A 23,233-nucleotide genomic window follows, 5' to 3' on the forward strand; every position below is an offset into this window, starting at 1 on the left:
TACAAAAAATACACACACACACACACACACACACACACACACACACACACACACACACAGGCACTGGGTGGCTCAGGTGGTTTAAACATCCAACTCTTGGTTTCAGCTTAGGTCATGATCTCAGGGTTCATGAGGTCAAGCCCTACGTTGGGCTCTGCATGATGGCACGGAGCCTGCTTCATATTTTCTCTGTCCCTCTCACTGTGCCCCTCCCCCACTTGCACTTTCTCTCAAAAAATATATATAGAAATATAAAATATATGAGAATAAACATTCTATCAATATAAATGACTGATTTTGAATTTTTTCCAGGCCTGATGGAATTGGAACAGTTTCAATGGAAGAGAAAGAGAGATTTGAAGAGATAAAAGAAAGACTGTCTTCTCTTTTAGAAAATCAGATAAGCCACTTCAGGTATATATTCTGTTCATTAATATTAAGTATTTGCTTTCCTCAGTCAACACTCCAGTCCCCTACAGATGTTTATTATGTCTTTCTGCTGCTACTCAAGAACCATCAGTAGCTTCTTCTCCAGTGCCTGCAAGGTAAGATCCACGTTCCTCAGTCTGTGGTCTGTTTCTAAGCCCACCATTCAGTTTCTACCATTCGTTAAGGTAGGTGCCTTCGCCCTTCAGTGTCCAATGTGGAATGTATCTCTCACTTGTGCATTTCTCAGTCTTGAGTAACCTCTTTCCCCACTTTTGGTGACTAGTCCTCTCTCTCTGAATCACCAGGCAAGGAGCCTCTTATGTCCTATAATCACAGTGGAGCCTTCCTCAATCATTCCAGCAAAGACTGAGAAACCTGAAATCTTTCAGCATGCATCATCTTTACTTTTCACTAGTTGTTTATCACATTGTTGTAACACCTATTTTTTAAGTCATTAGTTATCCTTTTATTTACATTTTCTAAGAACAGGGTCCACACTGCCTGGCACAGTTCCTTGATCAAAAAAATTACCCATTTAAACTGAGAAACATTTGTAGAGTGAAAGGTCAAAAAATCTTAATATTTTTCCTCCTGATTATAGTCACCTCAACAGAACATAATGGTTAAAAACAGAAATTTGCCAATATGTCCCCCCCCCCTTTTTAATCATGTTTATCAGGTCCTATAAAATGTTGTGAAGTCAGTATGTTGTGTCTTACAACATGCCTGTTTTGTTGCAGGGATCAGATCTGAAATCATTTCATCATTATTAAAAAAATTCAGTTACTATACTTTGTTAATAGTTGGAAAAAGCTGTTAGTTAACCACAACCTTCTAGACGTATTGTAAGTCTTCTGCTATGAGCCTCACTAGCCCAAGAGAAGAGACCTGCAGCACGGACGGTAAAGCCTCCCACAGGGACAGCCCAGCCTGATTCCCCTTTAGCAAACACCCAGTCTAGTATACCCACCTTAGGTGCATATAGCTTCCATTCAGGTTTTTACTGCCATGCTTTTGAAAATGGTCAGACAGCCAAGGTCATCAGATATTTGAGGAAAGTATTTAATGTGGAAAACAGAGCCTAAAATAAGTAAATACAAAAAAAAAGCAATTGGGAAGACATAAAGATTATATGGGGAAAAGAAAATTAATGAGGGGGCTTAGGCAATGAAAACCTGTTATTCATATCCTCCGAGAGGTTTAAGAAGATAGAGCATCTATAAAACAAAAGGAGGATGTTGTTACAAAGAAGAAAAAAAAAAGAATAAACCTCAGGGAACAAATACAAACTCTTAGAAATCATATGCAAATGCTACACAAACACACACTATTAAAAAAATAAGTTAATGAAACCTTTTAAAAACTAACAGGAGAAAGGAAAATAGAAATACAAAGGTAAGAAAAATTAAGGATTTGCTCAGGAGTTTCATCACCATAAGTAATAGGAATTTGGAAACAGGTAAGGCTGAAAGTAGGAAATTGACCATATATTTATGCAAAGGCATTTTATTGAAGTAAAAGACATAAGTGTTCACAGTGAAAGAGCTCATTGAGCACCCAGCATAGTGGATTAGAATAGATACTCATCAGGGACATTTTCATGAACTTACAGCATCTTGGGGATTAAAGAGAAGATCCTGAAATACAAAGAATCCAGAATCAGAATAACTCCTCAACATTGATTTGTTCTACAAACATATTGAGTACATATTATGTGTCAGGCAGAGAACAAAGTTAAAGTTCCTTTACTTCGACTTTCATTCCGATATGAGGAGCAATACTGATATTCAGAACACAATGCGTCAGTGATTTGAAAATTCTAAAGAAAGATTATTTTCATCCTAGAATTCTATACCAGTAACAGTCTTAAGGGTAGAAGTAGAATAATATTTTCAGACATCAGGACCTTAAAAGATAGGCTTCTTGGGGTGCCTGACTGGTTCAGTCAATAGAGCATGCAGTGCTTGATCTCAGGAGTCATGAGTTCAAGCTCCATGTTGGATATGGAGCCCACTTTAAAGAAAAAATGCTTCTCATAATCCCTTCCTGGAGAATACAAATCCAAGACAAAAGAGAAAACAAAGAGGGATGGTTTAGATCCCTGAAACTGAAAATCAGCATTAAACAGGAGGGAATCTTCTTCATGATAGTTAATAGAAAATCCCAAGTGATGGTTGAACTTAAAGAGCAGCCAGTTCTGATAAGAGCAGGTTAGAAAAATTCTTGAAGTAAATTAAATTAACAAAATACTAAAATGTTTTAGTAAATTGAGAGAGAATTTACCCATTTGGAAGCGAGTTTGGAGTTCTATTAATTAGATTATATTAGTTATACTGGAATATGGAATTATATTAGATAAGGTCTATAAAATGAGGAAATTTGGCCCACCTTGGTAGTTCAGTCACGTGAGCATCTGACTCTTGATCTCCACTCACATCATGATCTCACGGTTGTGAGATCTAGCCCCTCGTCAGACTCTGTGCTGTCAGCGCAGATTCTTGTGATTCTTCCTCTCTCTCACCCGCCACTGTGCATACATGCACTCTTAGATGTGTCCTCTCTCTGTCTCTCAAAATAAACAAAAATTTTTTAAAAAACAACAAAGACAAGTATTAAATATTAACAAAATGATGACACATAAGATATCATTGTACTGTGTCTCAGTTATCTAGGACGTTTACATAATGTAAATACTGCATTTAATCCCCCAAATGGTATAACTGTGTTAGAAAGATAGGAAGGATAGGAATTAAATTTAGGGTTGGGTAAAGTAGTCAAAAATTTAAAAAACTACCTATGTCTAAGATGGGATGATATTTACCCTGTTATCAAAAACTTTTCGAGACTAGGGGCGCCTGGGTGGCTTAGTCGGTTAAGTGTCCAGCTTTCACTTAGGTCATGATCTCATGGTTCGTGGGTTCGAGCCCCGCGTCGGGCTCTGTGCTGACTGCCAGCTCAGAGCCTGGAGCCTCTTTCGGTCTGTGACTCCCTCTCTCTCTCTGACCCTCCCCTGCTCACGCTGTCTCTCTCTCTCCTAGAAATAAATAATAAAACATTAAAAAAAATTTTTTTTAAACTTTTCGAGACTAAAATATGTGAAAAAAGGCTTTTCAACATATTAAACATAAGACAATAAAAATGATTCTTGAGAGATGAGAAACAAATATATAAGCCCTTTCATTGCCTGTGCTTAGCACTTGGAGAGTATTTCCAGGCTATGGCTCAGCAAGAAGAATCCCAGTGGACCCTGACTTGAGACAGAGGTTGGAGTCCAGGAAGGACAAGACAGCTAGAGTTTTCAGATCAGGCTTCTAAAGAAAGAGAAGAGAGACCTACAGTTACTTGCTGAGGGTCCCCTTAGAGTCTCCAACTAAGTATTGATCTGAGCAAGTATGTAAGGAAATTATTTAAAGTCAGGCAAATAATCCTTTCTCTCTGTGGTAGAATTACAGAGGATAATCCCCAAAGCGAACACAGAGCTAAGAGGAGTACCAGTTTCTACCACCCAGAGTAGAAAGCTTCTAAGTCATGAGTAGCAGGTAGAATACTGAGAGGGTTTTTGTCTCAGTGTTGGAAAAACAGCCCTGTTTTTCTCTCTCCTGATGAGGATTAAAATCAAAATTCAAATAAATCAAACTATTTTTAAGTAATTTCATTGTATTCCAGAACAAAGCTCAAGAATAAAGGAATACAAAAATATTGAGCCACCGATGTAAAATAACACTGTCTACCATCCAGTCAAAACTTTCTAGGCATATGAAAAAAAAAATGGTAAAATATAACCAATGAAGAGAACAAAAACAACCAAAAGTGGAAATGACACAGAGGATAGAATTCGTAAACCATAATATTAAGAGAATTACTATCAGATTTCACATGTTCAACCTGTTAAAGGCTTTAATGGAAAACCTGCAGTGTCATACTTAATAGTGGAACACTGAATGCTTTTCACCTAAGATCTAAAGCAAGGCAAGGATGTTTACTCAGAAATCAGTATTCAAGGTAGTGTGGTGTGGACAGTTCAGAAGTAGAATCCTACACATATGGTCAATTGATTTTCAAAACATATACAAAGATAATTTGCAAAGTATGCTTTTTTCAATAAATGTTAACCTGGACTCATCCCTCATACGTGATTGAAAAGTTAGCCTGAAATGGATAGATCTAGAAAATGGAAAATGTCTCTGTCCTTGGACTAAGCCAGGATTCTTAAAACACCAAAATCATGATTCATAAATGGAAAAATTTTTCCTAGAACTTCCAACAACATTAAAATTTTTTATCTTCCAGGAGCGCCTGGGTGATTCAGTCAGTTAAGCATCTGAATTTGGCCCAGATCATGATCTCACGGTTTGTGGGCTCGAGCCCCACATCAGGCTCGGTGCTGACAACTCAGAGCCTGAGGCCCGTCTTCAGATTCTGTGTCTCCCTCTTTCTCTGACCCTCCCCTGCTCACGCTGTCTCTATCTCTTTCTCAAAAATAAATTAAAAAAATTTGATCTGCCAAAGACATTAAAAGATTAAGAGATAACATGCCAGAATGGGAAAAACTATTTGCACAATACATATCCCATATTTTTTACGTAGAATATTTAATATTCTACGTAAAATATATAAATAACTCTTAAAACTTAGAAATAACTCAATAAAAATGTGATATTTCACCAAAGACATGGTGAAAAGACATATGAAAAGATGCTCAACATCATTACTCTTTAGGGAAATACAGACTAAAACACAATAAGGTACTACTACGTCATTAGCATAGCTAAAATTTAAAAAGTACTACCCAAGGTGTTGGCATGGATGTGAAATTGGAACTCTGCATATTCTGTTGATAGGAATATAAAAGGGTACAACCCATTTTATATGATAGTTTGCAGGTTTTAAAAAATTTAAACATCTACCACATGACCCAGCCTTTCCACCTATAGGTAGGTATTCCCCCAAGAGAAATGAAACATGTCCACGCAAAGACTTTTATGTGAATGTTCAGACCTTAACATACCAGCATTATTCCTAATAACCAGAATATGAAAACAAGCCAGATGGCCATCAACAAGGAATAGATAAACAATGTATTGTAATACTTCTGAGCAGTAAAAAGGAATAAACTGTTGATAGCATAAAAAATATATTGAGGGAAATTAGATGCAGAAAAGTACATGCTATGATTTCTCTTACATAAAATTATAGAAAATAGAAATTAATCCAAATGACAAAGTAAATCAATGGTTGCCTGGGCCCAGTGGGTGGGGAAAGAACATTTGGGGGTCATGAATATATATGTTAAGTTGACTGTAGTGATGCTTTCACAGGTGTTTACATATGTCAAAACTTATCAAATTATATATTTTAAATATGTACAGTTCATTGTATATCCTTTATACCTCTAAATCTATTAACCACTAAGTACTTCCATACTTAGTGGAAAGTTAGTAGAAAAATATTTAAACCTGAAAAGTCAAGAATTAGAAATATTAGCATGTAGGTTAGGAATATAATTTTTAAATACTGAAAGAAGTAGCTAAAAGTTACACACTTTTTTTCTGGAGATATTTACTTGGGGAGTGGGGTGGAAATGACAAAATGCTTCTGTTGTTCATAAAAACCCTGTAAAAGAAGTTTCCTTTCAGACTATGTACATATAAAACTTTGATGAAAAGAAATCCTGTATTTTCAAATGGAGAAGGAAAAGAAACAAATGTGGGACACGTCTATCCAAGTTCATTTATCTGTGTAATTAATTTACTAGGGTAGGAATCAGGGTGATTTTAATTTATTCAGCTTAGATATTAAACTGTGTTGAATTATCAAATTTGATAATTGAGTATTTTCCACTTTGCTTTGCTGTTAGAGAGCTATTAAAGTGGTAAAAACCCAAAATATTTATCTTGAAAGGCAGAACAAAACTATTCCTTTCTTTTAAAACTCATTTTGTAAAGATTAATTAAGCCTCTGTGTAGTTATTTTCTGTACTTTATTGATTCAGGATTACTTGTACTCTGTAAATGTGCTGAATTATTTACACATCATGGGCAGCTAATGCTAATTCAGAACATACCCAGTGGGACCTCAGAGCCCTGAAATGCTAAATGTAATCTGGGGATCAGTAACATTCCATTCATAAAATGTGTCACCCACAGGTTAATGGAAATAAACAATAGGAAAGACAATGGATGGATTATGCAAATACACTGAAAAGATTTAAGCAGGGGGAGGGGACTATAAGAACCCAATTTGCGTTTTATTTAAACATGGATTAAGGTTTATGGTACACAAAATGATGAAAGCTACTTTCCTAATGCTCTAAGAGGCAACACTGCCCAGGATACAAAACTATCAAAAATAAATTGGTTGTTGCTTTTATGCTCGGAAGCGGAGGGGAGTAAGAGAATGCACGGAGGCAAGAGTAAGTGAAGGAAATTTTTAACAGCAAGCAAAATGATAAACACTGTTCTGAAGAAAAATTTGAGTGACTGGATTTATGACACTTTTTGCATTTTCTGAAACTAATAAAACTTTCATAAAACTAAACCCAGCCCTAATATAAATTTAACAACTGCTTTGTGAGAAATCAGCCTTTAATCATTCTTTAATCACTCTTCAAACTTCACTCCTATAAAATAATTTGAATTTAACATATATGTGCTTTAAGGGAAACCTGTTCAAATTGCCTGGTGAAAAAAATAGTTTTATTGTGAATTACATCTTAGAAGATCTGTTAACCAAGTCCCTGAATAGTGGCAGAGGACAGACATGGAAATAAACAAAGTAACTTCAAGTTACTAGTTTGAAGCTTTTTTGTTTGTTTTTTAATTTATTTCTTGGGGGGGGGGGGGGTGGCAACTGAGCAAGGAGGGTCAGAGAGAGAAGGAGACAAAGAATCTGAAGCAGGCTCCAGGCTCTGAGCTAGCTCTCAGCACAGATCCCGATGTGGGGCTCAAACCCACAAACCGTGAGATCATGACCTGAGCTGAAGTCGGGCACTTAACCAACTGAGCCACCCAGGCGCCCCTAGTTTGAAGCTTTCTAGTCCGGAGTGAAGTGGCAGTCTATGGACAGCTCAGCTGCCTGGAGCACTTGATCTTGGGGGAGGAGGCAGTGATTGGGTTACTGAACCTGATTGAACAAAGCAAGGAGCTCCAGCGGGATGAAGTGGCCCTGACATTCTCTGCTCTTTAAGTGAAAGTGACCTGAAGAGGGACCCCCTTGTGAAGAGCTATAAATCTGTTACCACCATGTGTCGACTAACTTCCAAGGAGCCCGCTCGCTGGCCCAGCCTCTGACCCTGGTGTCAGAGCACCAGCGGAACCTGCCCTCCGGTTGCGGGGGTACATTAAGAAGACACAGCACTGGAAGCACTGAAGATGACCCACTCTGCTGCCAAACTGCAGCGCTCCCCCAGGTTTATGGTGTTGTGTGGGGAGGTGGTAGAGTTAGCCACCGGCACAGACAGACAGACGGAGAGCTAGAACCCATTTTGTACTAGCAGTTATGTCTGTATGTCTGTGGGGTGTTTCCACCTCAAGCCACACAAGTACGGCAGGAGATGGGGGAAGTCATTTTGTTGATGATAGAGCTTGATAACAACAAACCTCAAGAAATTTTTAGGGAATGTATTTTAATTATCTCTCGAAAAGGACCTTGCTCTCTGAGCCTGTATCGTCAAAACTGTAGACCGTTTCCATCACAGCTTACACCCTTACTGTTTAAAGAAATTTGAAGCATGGAACTGGGTAAACTGCTGCTGTTAAAATTTTTCCCAGATGCGCTGATGCTATTTTAACCAACTTTTCACTGTTCTTTAATAATGCCAAGTAATAGAAGTGGGAATAATTTGGCAGTCTTGGATATTAAATGTTTGACTTTTTTGTCCCTCCTTTTGTTTTTTAAGATACTGTTTTCCCTTTGGACGACCTGAGGGTGCCCTGAAAGCTACACTTTCGTTACTCGAAAGGGTATGTTTGAACACTACCTTGTAAACACTGTTTGTGCTCTCTGTAGCTGTATATTTCAGTTTCTGACCCAGGCAGACAAGGCCTTTCCAAACAAGTGTGTTCCCTGAGGCCGTTGGTCACATTTCATCACTTTGCCACCTGCTCTTACTACAGCTCCTCCTGTTGACTACTTCTTCCTCGCAGAGACCTCTCTGAAGCCCTCCCCTGCCGTCCTGTGCCTTTTCCCCCACCTCTTTCTTTCCCTCATGAGATTTTCTAGTTAAGTATACTTATCTGGTTTTCAGACATCACGGTTGTCTTTTATTACACCCCCCCCCCACAATTTATTTGAACTTCTGTCATACTTGTTATACCTGTAAGAGCTTATCATTTAATATTTACAATATATCATGCTTTTCATTCTAAATCAATCTCAGAAATCTCTTCAACTTGTGTTACTTTAAATGAATACATGAATTGAGGAAATTCATTTTCCCTCAACTGAACAGCAAACAAAGTTTTCATATCTTTGCTAAAATACATTCTCCGCTCCTGGTTTTGTGGCAGACTAAATTTGAAAGGGAAGAATCCTTTTCATTTGTTTATAAAACTATGCATATGCTAGGTGGGTCCTAACAGTTAAGTCATGTGGACAATTCCAGTTCCTTATCAGTATCAAAAAGAACTTCTAAGGATCATTTATAGCTCATGATTTGAATGTTCTGGTCCTGACTTATTGACTTCAGGCACTCGATCTTGCCCACTTTTCTGCCAAATGAATTCTAGATTGTTTATTAGCATTTCCATTACAAGCAAAAAGTGACATTTTTCACTGATTTAAGCACTTGGAAGAGGAGGGCTAGAACTGATGACTGTCACGAGGTCTTCGGATCATACAGTGGTTTCATCTGTATATCCCTATCTTATCACTGATCCCTGTGCCTCACGTGATAGAAATATTATTATAGTAGTGACCTGTTTTATTTGAATTTTTGTAATAAAGCTGCATGTAACCCAGGCGTTTCAAAGTATTCATTGCATCCAATTCATTAAGGTATCATAGAAAAGATAAAATCTTTACAGAGAGCTTTATTTTTGGAATGGCATCTCATCCTGGGGACCTAATACAGCCTCTCTCTGTTGTGGTTTCCACAGCAGAGCNGCAGTGGGATGAACAGTGACCTTTTTCCCAGTTATAGTCACTAATCATGGCTCTCGCTGAACTGAGACAGAAATGGGAAGACCATCTCTTCATTTTCACGTCTCTGTATGTATTGATATCTTAGAAAAATACAGTCTCCATGTGAATTCTTCATACTTATTCTGCCTGGGAAAAAAATGGAGAAGATACAGGAGACGGGCTGTGTCTCCCCTTTTGCACTTAAACCCTGACTTTGTCCTTTGCCAGGAAAGAGGGTACAGTTCCCTCCATTCCAAATTAAATATCCAGCTCCTGGATAATATGAACTATCCCCTGATTTCATCCCCACACTCACCTCTGTAACGGACCACGTACATTCTAGTTTCAACAGCTCTCTCTATTATTTAAAAGTGTACCACTGTGGGAAGGCTTGATAGTAAAGTTCATTGTCTGCATGTGGGAGAAAATCAATTTTAAATTTAAATCTTACAAATAATCACTTTAAAAATAACAGTACATTTTAAAAAGCTTTTTTTTTTTTTTTTACTATGAGCAGAAGGGTTTTCCTGCCTACAAAGACTGTAATGTGCAGTTCTAATTAAAGTGCCAAATATATGTAAAATGTGTTAAAAATTTTAATATGATACTATGAAGAATAATTGAATTTGATGGGAAGGAAATTTTTAAGTGATAAAGTTTGTTGTTTTGAAAAGGAAACATTGCCTAACAAAATTAAAATACGTTGTGAAGGATTGCCAGTGCTTAAATGGTTGAATAAATTTGAAATTATAAAATCCTTCATGCCGAAGCTGATCAAAAGAGAATGAAGTCATAAAGTATGGATGTTTTCATGTCCTTTTGATGATTCTTTAAGGCGAAAGACTAATAAGATAGTAAGAATACTTACTGTTCTTGTCTTCTTTATACTCATATTTTGCCATATATTTTATAATTTGAATGTAAGCAAAACCAGAAAAGCTGCATTAAATATGTGGAAAAGTAGTTCTGGACTAATGGTATAATCAAAACTGTAAGCAGTTTTATCACTGAAAAAAATTTAAGGGAAATTATCAGTGAGGCATCAGAAAAGTACTTAAATACGTTATATCTTGAAATCTGGATATGATTGCATTTTTGCCTTGCCGGTAGTAATACTTATAAAGGAAAAAAAAATCCAAAAATATAGTTAAGAACTCAATGGAAAATAATTTGTTCTTTTTAATTCCAGAAAGTTTCTGTTTGTTTTAACAGAAATTCCATTCATTTCACTAAAACAAAGATTTTTCTCCCCGTCAGTAGATCACAGTAATTAAAGTTTAATTGTGAGAATTAGAGATCGCGATTTTTATAGAGCTCAAAAACGGTGCTTATTATTAATGGAATTTTGTTACTGTTTTCATACATGTTGTTCAAAAGATTTAAAGCTTTTAAATTAGGGATGTGCAAAAGAAACTTTATACTTGTCCCAAGGACTATAATCCTGATCTAAACAGCTGCTCTAATGGTGTCGTGGGCCCCTGGAGGAAGTGACAGTCCTCACACTGAATGGTGGCTTGGCCTAGGGGAGGTTTTGATGTGCATAAATGAGGCTTAGACAGGAGGAGCCAAGATTGGCGGATTAGGTTCCCAGTTGTGAAGTGCCGACTCATTACTTTCCCCCAGTGTTACCTAGGACACCTTCCTAGTAATAGATACAGGACAATTCGTGTAATTTGATTTTACAGTCTCTTTTATGCAATCTCTCTCTCTTTCCCTCTCTTTAGGTCTTAATGAAAGATATCGCCACTCCCATACCAGCAGAAGAGGTGAAAAAAGTGGTCAGAAAATGTCTGGAGAAAGCTGCCTTGATCAATTACACTAGGCTCACAGAATATGCCAAAATAGAAGGTCAGTGCAGTGAGCAATTGCCGAAGTGGCAGTGAGAGCCAACAATGCCTATTAACTGAATTTTCTGTGAGAAGTTCTTTCCTTTCCTGAACAAACCTGTACCGTGGCAAAGGGAAATGTCTCATTAAAATCTCAGCTGGTGAACTGAAGAGCTTTTTCCTATTCATTGCTTTAATATGCCTCCTGGGACTCTGCTTGAATGAAAGACCCAGGATTCGTGCTTAAGTTGTCCTTTGTTCTTATTTTGAGTTTTCAGGGAACCAAAAGGTGTTTTCATGGGTTGTATTTTTTGACATTACCGTAAGTATGTCTAACATATCAACTGGAGGCAGTGTCTTCTTTCCTGATCAGTAGCAGTGTAGTATTACATAATTTTATTTTCTGTTCAACAGTGTCGCTCAGAGAAGGAAGAAACTTGTTGATTATGGTGAGGGCCAGAATAAACTGATAGAATTCCCTGCAACTTCTCATTGCTTGCAATATATTAACACATTTGAACAATTACATTTCTTGAGGGGGCTGCACATTTTTTTTCTCTTCCTTCAGATTTCACTCATTAAGAATACTGAGATTTAAGACACTTAGAAATAACCAGATCGAAATGTGTGGCAAAGACACAAAAATCTGCTTTATTTGACAATCCTCTGATATGACTAGAAATAATAGAAAGGACCTCAAATTTTTTGCTCTAATTACCCATAAAACTGGCTTGTGTCATACATGTAGCATTCACTTAGGAAAAAAGTTTGCAGAGTTAAACACTTACATCTAAAAATAAAGGCAAACCCTCTATTAGAAGAATTTTAGTAACTTTTAATATAAAATTGTACTGAATTATAAATTTCTTAATTATTGATATGAAGATAGTTTTATCAAAAGTAGTACGATGAAAAAGATTGATTATAATTGGCAGTGTTATATCCTTTTTCTCTCTCCAAATCTGATCAAGCTTTCTAACAAGCATGCAATAACCAACCTCCTGAGTGATTAACAAAAAAGCCATCCTATCACTATAGCAACCGATATTATATCACGAGAGTAACAACATGAAACCTCCTTAGTTACCAGTTTAACATCATTAATTATGATATCATGTTGTGTTAAAGCAAAAGCAATGAATATTAGATCATTTGGAGACAGTGGAAGATAAACAGATTGGTTTTCACATTGTGAATACTCAAACAATCTTCGTGTTTTGGAATATTTTGTGTTGTGAACACGGGTAGAAAAAGTTGATATGAAAATAGACCCATTAAAACCTTTCAAATCTAGTAAAGGGAAAAAAGTTTGTGCACAACTGAATAAACACAGTATTGTTTTATCCAGATGTTTAAACTCGATCCAAAAAAAAACCTATGAGAACCCTTTTGTTCTTAACTGTCCATTCTAGTTAGTATCTTTCATTGTCCAGCAATACTGAAAAGATGGGATGTTTCTCTTTTCTAGTCCCAGAGTCCATTTTAACATGGGCAAATAAAATTATTTGTCACAGCCATGGAGAGCTTTTATTAATTAGCTAGACAAACGTGTTAACACGTTTGGTGGTCAAAAGACATAGCTGTTCCTCTGGATCACACATAAAAACGAGTCTGTGTTAGAGAAAATACTATTCTAGGACCAAATGAACAGGGAGCAGGGAGCACTCACACCCCCTTCCTTTCTGGAGTCCTCTGTCTCTTACTTGTAGTCTATTGTGAGAATATTCTAGAAAATGGATCCTAGAAATCTAGTGGGTGGGACTACTGAGCAGTCTCCATTTTCAGAAAAACAAAATGCATGCTTATTATATGAGAACATTTCTATGCGTTTCATTTTCTCCCTTCCTTCCCACCCCTTTTGTAGATGTTAAAAAATAAAGCGCTCTTTGCTTTATGCTCAGGACCAGACCAAAAACAAAATCAAATTTAAGTTAGAAGTAGGAAGTGGGCCACTTTTCTTTGCTTAATTGACTTTCTGCATTATGTGAGCAACATGGGTGGAGCCTGCTTTTTTCCTAAATTGTCTTTTCTTATGTTTTAGGCCCAGCAGAAAAGGAAGCAGGTAATGAACGTTCGTGCATGCACGTGCCGTTATTTCTATTGTGGTGCCATGATGTTTGATATCAATGCGTAGCTGTCTGCTTTTCAGGCCTCCTAGAAGTGCCTTTGATTAAGATACTGAAAATACTTTCATTTGGGGAAAACTATTGTTAATGCTCTGTAGGTAAAATACAGGCCATTTATCTCTGTTAACGTTCAGCATTTTTTATACACACTCAAAGCAAAAACCTGAGGCTGTATTAATATTCTACATTATGTTTTAAGCATGGACGGTAATCTTATTTGGAAACTGTAGCCAGTATTTGGAGGGCTCTTACAGCTAGAGAAGAGGCCCTCCTCTCCTTTATCACTCCTGAAAAATAACACAGTGAAAAGCATAAATGCTGTTAAATAAGAAGTAAGAAGCTCTTAACTTTGAAAGTTGCTAATCAGAGGAATGAGCAGGGGTTATGAAATCCTAGTCTCAGGAAATTGCTAGGAAAGTGTTCTTCTCTGGATCTCTGAATCTTAAAGGTTTTGTTACTTTTTTCTTATGCCACTTATCACAGTTGTAGTTAATTTAATTATGTGCTGTTATCTGTTTATCTTGTCTGTCTCTTCTTTAGCCCCTTGCAGGCAGGGTCTTTACAGAGCATGTTCACTGTTGCATCCCAGCGCCCAGCCCTGAGCCACTGGCAGCAAGCAGACTCTTGGCTTTGGGGAGAGAGGAGAGCTTAGCTAGTTACTTCCATGGGGCAAGAGCCCAGTGATGAACCTTTCTAGTCCGGGTTTCCCCATCTCATTTAAATCCCACATGCAGTGGTATAGACAAGTTTCGTTTGGTTAGACAAGTTGGTTTTAACTGAAATCTTCAACTAAAGGGCTCTATTTCTGTTTTCCTACCTCTTTCCATTCTCTTTTAGCATTTGACCCCAGAAAGTGTGAGGAACAAAACACTCTGAGCCAGGAAAGGGGGAAAGAACACGCCCACAATGATCACTAAAGTGCACTTTAGAGGCTACCATCGCCTCTTAAGACAGCCCATTGTAACAGCGACAGCCTTATTCTCTTTAACAAACTTTTTTCAAACACTCTTAGGGCACTTTGCCCACTACGCTGTTCCTGTAGTGAAAATAGGTTTTTATATAGTTGACACACAGGAAGTCCGGGGTTGTTAGGGGCTTTTCCACTGACACAGAGTCAGTCAGTCAGCCGGCCGGGACTTGCATCAGGTGTCCTGGTCCCCAGCCTGCCGAGGCTATGCTCCTTCCCCTGTGAAATAAGAAGGGGTCACGGCGAACCTTCATGAAGGATGGGGTGGAGGAACCGTGTAGAGTTGCACACGTTCCCATTAAGGAGAGGAGAGAACAGGAAAGTTGCTGTCTCCTCATGTACCTCACTTCCAGACAGAAGCCTTCCGTTCACACATTTTTGGCATCCGCACTACTGTTCAACTCTAGAGTCTGATGACACTAGGAAAAATATTTTCCTTAAAATTAAATGTTAAGAGGGGCGCCTGGCTGGCTCAGTCAATGGAGCATGTGACTCTTGATTTCAGGGTTATGAGTTCGAGTCCTACTTTGGGTGTAGAGATTACTTAAAAATAAAAAACCTTTTTAAAAAAGTTTTTAAAAAAGAAAATAGACATGCCCAGATGGAAAAGAGAAAAAAAAATCAGTTTAGATGACTGAAGTGAAATGAGGGTAACGTCAATCTCAGTTGAAGAATGTTGTGAAATAATAGAAGTTTTTTTTAAAAATGTAGGTATATTTCTTTGGTTGCATATGGTAGCAAGTTCAGAGGGTTACCTAATGTTCTTAGAGGTGTAAGTGACTAAAAATGAGACTGTCCGTTACATGTGTAAGAGCTCACATGATAAGACTTCCAAGCAGTATTCTCTGGGGCATTATAATCCGTTTCCTCGGTTAGTGTCTACCATCTAGAGCAGAGTTGAATTCCGCCCAAGGTTGTTCCTGATTTTGTCATCTGTTGACTTCCTGTTCCCCCAGAGGTTTGTTGTTGTTGTTGTTGTTATTGTTGTTGTTTTAATTTACTCCGCTTCATTCGTTCCTAAAACAACTCTACAAAACAGATATTTCATAGGAGAGGTAACTGAGACTATTGAAAAAGTCCGTAACTTGCACAAGGGCATGGTGTTGTTATTCAAGTCAGCGCATATGAGATTTGCACCTGCGTCTCTCAGATACGGAGCCCTGTTCGTGTTCTTTCCGCCGGCTGCCCTGCCTCTGGGGCTGCTCAGTTCCGAGACTGGCATCGCCACCGCAGGCACAGTGCAAGAGCCAAGGGGTCACTTTTTCCCAAAGTAGATATTTATTTAATAATTAGAGCAAACAGGGGCACCTGGGTGGCTTAGTCGGTTAAGCGTCCGACTTTCGCTTAGGTCATGATCTCACGGTTNAAGCACTTCACATGTGTCCATTCATCCTGTACAAAAATATTTCTATTACTGCTTTTTTAGGAAACTGAAACAGAGAGGTCACTATCATACAGCCAGAGACCACCAGGAAGCAGATTAGAACACACTATCTCTCTTTTAAACTGTCATCTTATTTTCCTAGGTCTTTCTCCCTCCCTTTTCTTGACGAGCCCGTGTAGTTCAGTTTGTACTCAGGTAAACTAGATGGGCCTTTGAAAGGATGTCTGGAGCATAATTCTGGTTCATAGAATTATGATGAAAGCTGTAGATATAACTTAAAATTTTCTAGGGGCGCCTGAGTGGCTCACTCGGTTAAGTGTCCGACTTCAGGTCATAATCTCAGTCTGTGGGTTCGAGCCCCGCGGTGGGCTCTGTCCTGAGCGCCTGGAGCCTGCTTCAGATTCTGTGTCTCCCTCTCTTTCTGTCCCTCCCCTGCTTGTGTTCTCTCTCTCTCTCTCTCTCTCTCAAAAATAAACATACAGGATAAATTTTTTTTTTTTTAATAACAAAATTAGAAAATTTAAACCAGAGTACCATGCTCTTGTCATGGGGGTGGGACACTAACCCGGGATCCCAGCAGCCAGAGGTAATAGAAAACAATGGCATTAACAGTAGTTAGCACTCTAACCTGTTCGGTTGTTTCCATAATTCAGCATATGCTCATTCGAACTTCTGGTTCTCTTCCATCCTTGGGAATTCTTCCCATTCTCCATCGGCAGCACATATTTGCAGAAAAAAGGAATTTTACAACTTTGTAATAAATGAAATAAATGACCTCTCTCTTAAATGCCTTCTTTCCTTCTTAGGATATCTTTGCATTTGTTTCATGAGAACAGTTCATTTTGAGAACTTAACATTTCTACAAAGCGTTTTTTTTTTTATTTTAAATATTTGAGATCAACACAGTTACAAAAACCAACTGGTTTTCTTCCTTGATTTAATTTTATCACTACTGTTTATTTAACAATGAGATCCTTTCTACAGTATTCATTCATAGTCTGGGGTTCAGAAAGGTACTACAACTTCATTTTCCTAATTTTTTTTTTTTTAATTTAAACTGTATACCGTATTGATGCAAACTAGTTCTTTTTAAAGGAGAATCGTTTAATTCAGGGAGTTTCTTGTAGACAAGAACAGCAATCTAATAACAGTCCCTGCTCTCTCCTGGAAACTATGTATCCTATGAGGACTTACGATAAAAGAGAGAGATGGCTCCTTAGAGCTTGCCTTGACCTGAGATCTTTTGCATAGATTTGGTAGCTAAGCTGTTTGTGAATCTCAGAACATGGAGGTGCCCTAAACAAAAGGTAGCATGGAATGAACACAAGGGCTTTGTGCACTGAGGATGTGTCTGGGCCCTTTGGTTGCCAGGTTCCCAGGTCTAACCCCCAAGTGCTCTCATTTTCAAAGTCTCGGTTGAACAGGTGGAGATGCTTTCCCAGAGGGCCGTGCTGCTTGCTTTCTTTGAGAGAAGTTGCACTTTGGCAGGCCTTACGTCATTAGGATGTGTTTGCCATCTGGGTGGCATTTTAATTTAGCACTCCACTGTCAGAGGGTAGCAATAAATAATAAATAAAATCCATTCTCAAGGACATGTGTATAGAAGTTAGGTAGATAAGGGGCGCCTGGGTGGCTTAGTCGGTTAAGCATCCGACTTTNAAAATCCTTTTTTTGTTAGTGAGTAATTTCTTACTAATATTTCTAGGATAACGTTACCGGTTTCTCTCATAAAAGCAGTGTGTTTTCTCATAAATTAGATTTAAACAATTTTTGGGTGTTATATGTTCTGATGAATTCAGGTTCCTAATATCTAAATAATAGTCCTGAAATTTTGCATTCCCATAAGAACTGACTGTGCTCTGCAGAAGGTCATTTGTATATAAAAGAAACGGAATTCTCTCCTTGAAAACTATAAAGCACAGTTGAAGAATTAAAGAATTTCTTTGTAGCCTTTTTTGGACAGCGTGCCTGGGATAGTAGGACTTTGGCATGAAAGCCTCTGACCATTTCTGCTTCTGAGTCACCTGGTGACTTACAGACAAATTGATAAATGTAATTTCTGACTCTAAAAGAGAATGTCTTACTGCTGTCTTTAAAATATTTGAGAAAATCATAAATCTATAAAGAGCTTTTAGTTTATAAAACAGTATGTGTATGCAGAGTAAACATTTGCTGCTTGAGCTACGTCATCTGGATAGGGACCAACTTAAAATTTATTTCTGTTCTATATGTAAAGAAAAAGTGGTATTTTTCTGATGATCAATGGACTCTTTGAATTACCTAAGAAGAAAATTTTTTCTGATAGCTGTAAATTTATTTTATTCCATTATCTAATATGCAGTGGAAATGTTAATTTTAAACTTTTTTTCGACATGTTCTCATCAATATATTGAGTGAAATGTTTTTAACACCCACTTCCTTGCTGCTCCAGTAGCCTTATTCTATGTAACATACATACCAGTATCATGACCATATTCTCTTTTCAGGAGTAAGTAATATGAATTCACTTTGGCCATTTCTACATCTCATTTGGAATGAATGAGGATTTGTAATATGTTTATTCGCTTCTGCTTTTCTCCCACCACCTCACTAGCCTCACAAGATAGCAACCCCACACTGTACAGTTTGTGTTCACACCAATTAGCTACCTCATGACAATGTTGGCAGATTGATTCCTATGAATCAAGAGATGTTTGGGGGACGTAATAAGTAGGAGTTGCAGGGATTATTGACGAGAAGAGGCAACTGAAGACCGTGGCTCCCACCAGACGGGGCTTTCCAGCTATATGAGGACCTTCAGTTAGCTCAAGACAGACTTAAGACACACAGAGTGTTCTGTGCGGTTGTACGGTGGCCGTCTGCACACTCAGGTAACCAGCCAAGAGAAAAGTGAGGACACAAGGAGCACCCTGTGTACTGGTGACTGGATTATAGTAACGCGTGGAATACTCTCCGGGGCCCTGCACTTACTACCCACAGCTTTAGTGACCAAAGGGCGCGGGAGGCCCTGTCAACTCCAGACAAACCATGGAGTCATTTAAGGACACGTAGCACTCTCTCCTCTGATACTTGTTCTGTCTGCATTTTGCTGATATTCTTCTTGACTTATTTGTGTTTGTGAGGAAGCATTAGTATCTGTCCCTCCATTAAAAACAGTACCATCCTGCTGCCTCTTCTTATGACTTTTCACCCCTTACGTCGCGGTTAATATTGCCAGCACTGGATGGTTGGTCGTGCCTCCGCCGAGGTGTTCTGTTGCCAAATGGAATGGCACCTTTCCTTGATTCACAGTCTTCGTCGTGAGTTATCCACCATTTCCTTCATTATTTTTGTAGGAGAAGTTACAGTGGGTAAGGATAGTCTCAGTCAGAGGTGGTCATAGCTAATCCCATATTCAAAATGCAGCTTGATTCAATCGTGATTGATACTCTTTTTCCAAATCATGCAATCACAGGAACTTGATCTTAAATTTAAATGACACCTAAGATTAGTGTATTCGAGGACAGTCCCTTCCGTGGCACCTGGGAAGCATAGTAAGCCTCAGCTTGGTAGCTCTATACCGAAACTTCTCGGCATCCCCACCCACCCATGTCTCCTGTTCTCCAGCATCAAGGGGGTGAAGTATCTTCCTCTTCAAGGCAGATTCATCCGACCTGTGATATTGATCTCAAATGCACCTACCTCCCTCTGGGTGGAATTTACTCCATCACGTATCTCCTCTTTCTCCTGTGGCTAGTTCCCCCATTTTCTTTCTTCATATTTCATTTCCATCTATAACCATGGTATCTCCATAAATAAAGCAGTCTTACCCTGACCTCTCCAGCACTTTCCATCTGCCATCCAAAGAGCAGCATATGCCCACATTCATTTCACTCACCTTCACTTCACTTCAGCCCAGACAAGTTTGGTTTCCAATCACCAGTCTGTCTGGTGGGGAGTTCTAGCCTGGAGTATGGCTGAGCAGAGGGAGAGCAAAGGGGGTATTGCATTGAGACAATCAGTTCCTTTTGCCCTTGGAGTTGGTAGCAGTAGGCCAGGTGGCTGGTGTCTGCAGCTTTATCAAAACTGGGCCCAGCTGTGCTGCCTTGAGATGAAACCTGGAATGAGCTGAGCCACTCTCGGGCAGCCATGCCTTCAGTCCTCTGTATCACAGCCTCTAGCCTAATGGATTACAACGTAAGGAGACTTCTGGTCAAGTACTACAGCTTTGAATCTAACAGATTTACAGTGAATCCCTGTCCTTAGAAGTTTCCTAATGGGTTAGTAGCAAAGGAAAATGATTGGTAGTATTGGTTTTGTATTAGGGGATCCTACTCTAAAGCTTAAGTTTCTCTGTCCTCAAGGGACACACAGGCAAGCACCTGCCTATCATTCCATCCCGAGTTTCTCCAATGACCATGAGCTTTCAAGTCAAAATGGACTCCTGAGGAGTACAGCCCCTTATAAAAGACAATAAACTAAATGGTATGTGTCCTCTAGAACTTTAGTCTTATGAGCAAAATTTTAAATTAAGCATAATATACTCAAGGATATATAGGAAGATTCTAGAAATATGCAGGAACAAGAAGTCATGAAAAACCAACTGGAAATATTAGGTATGAAAATAATACAGTTGTAAGAAACATCGAACACAGGATGAATACAGCTGAAGGACTTGTCATCTGGGAGATTAGTGACAGCAGCAAGAAAGGTGGAGGTGTAGACAGTGAAGACAGAAAGGGCTAAGTGATGTGGAGATAGAAACGGTAAGGTAGACCTCATCAGACTGATGATGAAAACCATTCAGGTAAATACAATATGACAGAGAAGAATAACTAGAGACACAAGAGGCATAGAAAATAATGGAAGAGTATTATGAATAGAGACAAAAATTGAAAGTCTAGATGAAATTGATAACATTTCTTCAAAAAATATATTGGTATGATCAACACAAGAAACAAAACTCAGGCCACTAAGCTTTAAAGAAATTGAAATAGTTGTCAAAACTCTCCCTTTCACAGATCCCTAAGCCTGGTTAGTTTTGGAGGTGAGTTCTACCATATTTTTAGGGAAAAAACCCTATCCAAAATAAGTTCAATGAAGTGGAAAACGAGTGAATGTTATCCAGTTCATTTCATGAGGCAAATATAGTCTTAATTTCCAAACCTTGTAAAGGCAATAGAACAAAAGAACAATATTATAAGCCCGTTTCCTTGTGAGCCTACATGCAAAACCCCTAAGTACAAAATCCAACAGTGTATTGGGAAAATAATCAATGGGGTTTATCCTAGGAATATAAAAGGAGTTCAACATTAGGAAACAAACTAAAGGCAAAAATCCTATCTCAAGAGATGTAAAATAACATGTGTGTAAATAGTTTAGCACTTATTACATAAGATTAAAAATTATCCTTTGAGCATCCTGGAATATATTATAAAACCCATATAGAAAAACCTACACCAAACATTTTACATGGTGAAGGAGGTATAGTGGCATTCCCACTAGGTTTTGTCATAGGTACTTCCCATATCATCACAACACTGAGAGTTTGGGCAACATGAAAGAAATGAAAAAAAGTAAATCCAAAGAATGGATAGGGGGTATAAAAGATGATCACCTCCCTAGAAAATCCAACAGGATCTACATAGAACCTTTTAGATAGGAGTGTTCAGCCAGGTCGCCAGATATAAAATCAACCTGCTAAAATTCATACCCTTTCTCTACACGAGTAGTTCTCAAATACTTGAGTCTCACAAACTTAGTACACTCTAAAATTTCAGATCCCAAAGAGCTTTTGTTCAGATAGGTTGTTTCTACCAGTATTAACCATACTAGAAGAAAAACTGAGAAATTCATATAATATTAATGTTTACAGATAACAAGAGCAAACCCATTACTTGTCAGCATAAATAGCTTTATAAAAATTTTTGTGCACACCTCTTTAATAGCTGTCTTCATAGAAGACCGCTGGATTCTCATAGGTACTTCTGCATGGAGTCTATTACAATATGTTATTTTGGTTGGTATATATTTTTTAAAAATCTGCATATCATACTGACATGTATTGGGGAAAGGGAAAAGTATTTTAATAGGCTTTTTAGATAATTATGGATTTTCATCTGCGATATTATGCTAAAGTTTGGTAAGTGCAGTGTGGAACCTAAAAGCCTATCCGTGAACTTTTCGTACTATTAAATCGAATTGGTTCATCATGTACTTTGAAAATGTTTTTCACCATGAATTTTTTAACACCATGTACTAATCATTTGGTCCACTGAGTTAAGATGTTCTTAGTGTTAACAATTATATAAAGTCACCCTTGTTAATATCACCTGTCTCATCAGAAAAGTCTCAAAGTTTTGGAAGCTGTCAAGGTCATGACTGATACAGGTTTTCTAAAATTCTAATTTTCTGTGAAAGCTTTAATGTTACCATTAGCAACAAATACTATTTATTTTAAGTGACTTGTTTACTTTTTTTAGAAAATGTCTACCAAATATCCTCAAATATGAGTAACCATATTTTTGTCCATCCGTAGGTTTTCAGTCAACTAAAAAATGGTTCTCTGAAAATAAAACAGTTCAGCCGTAGACTCAGACAAGCACACACTTTTTCTTTAGACAATAGTTACACTTCAATATGCAGTTGTGCCTAATGCAAAGTTCTCATTTTGTCACAGACAGTATTTAAAAATGTATACTCGTAACTATCCCCAACTAATGTTTGTACCTTTTTACTTTCTCGATAATTTTCCAAGCTTGTCTGGTATCTGAGTTGCAGCAAAATTGTTTTAACTTTCTCATAAAACCTAGCATGTTCCAATGTAGTTACTTCATTTTCTACAGAGAATTGTCAGCTCACCATCTATGCTTGAGAAAAATACTTGACCCGCTCTGAAGTGATGCCATGAAAGCTTCCATGAATCCCATTGATTCCCAGTTGCAAAAGAAAAAAGATTCAGGAGATAATATATGGGAGCTGCCCAAAATAATGAATCAAGAGTATTAAATTGAATGCATCCCAGATTGCCCAGGATCTGGAAAAAAAAAACATTGTATTCTCCCCAAACCTTCTCTTTGATAAGTATTTGCCTTCTGTAGAAATTCTTAGCAAGAACATAAGCACCTCCTGAGAAAACCAAACGTTTATGTAATGTCTCCTTTGGTGTGCCTCTTACCGGGAATCATTCTCTCAGCCATGATCTATAACACCCTGAAAAGCTCTTGCTAAAATCTTATCTCCTTCCTCTGAAGATGCATGGAAATCTCATTACAAGTGTTCAACACCTATTCCCTAAAAGGTCTCAAAAAGGATGTCAGTTTACTCAGCTCACTTGACAATGTGTCATGTATTTGTTTTTTGGCTTTTTTTTTTTTTTTTTTTTTCTTTCATTGGTCTTTGG

General features: G+C 38.0%; 1 protein-coding gene across 5 annotated transcripts in view; it reads left to right on the forward strand.

Annotated features, from left to right (window-relative positions):
* The window catches only part of CADPS2 (calcium dependent secretion activator 2), a 397,782-nt gene that overhangs the window by 272,724 nt on the left and 101,825 nt on the right, over positions 1-23,233 (forward strand). For 3 of the 5 annotated variants that reach the window (XM_077773241.1, XM_077773245.1, XM_077773242.1), the window contains exons 13-16: positions 313-414; positions 8,327-8,390; positions 11,274-11,397; positions 13,417-13,437. In XM_077773241.1, coding sequence (XP_077629367.1) covers positions 313-414; positions 8,327-8,390; positions 11,274-11,397; positions 13,417-13,437 — 311 coding nt within the window. The remainder of the gene's footprint in view (positions 1-312; positions 415-8,326; positions 8,391-11,273; positions 11,398-13,416; positions 13,438-23,233) is intronic. The other 2 variants (XM_077773243.1, XM_077773244.1) reach the window with 1 other exon arrangement.

Source organism: Crocuta crocuta, unplaced genomic scaffold (assembly GCF_008692635.1).
Source record: "Crocuta crocuta isolate KB4526 unplaced genomic scaffold, BGI_CrCroc_1.0 scaffold16, whole genome shotgun sequence".
In the NCBI taxonomy this organism is placed as follows: Eukaryota; Metazoa; Chordata; class Mammalia; order Carnivora; family Hyaenidae; genus Crocuta; species Crocuta crocuta.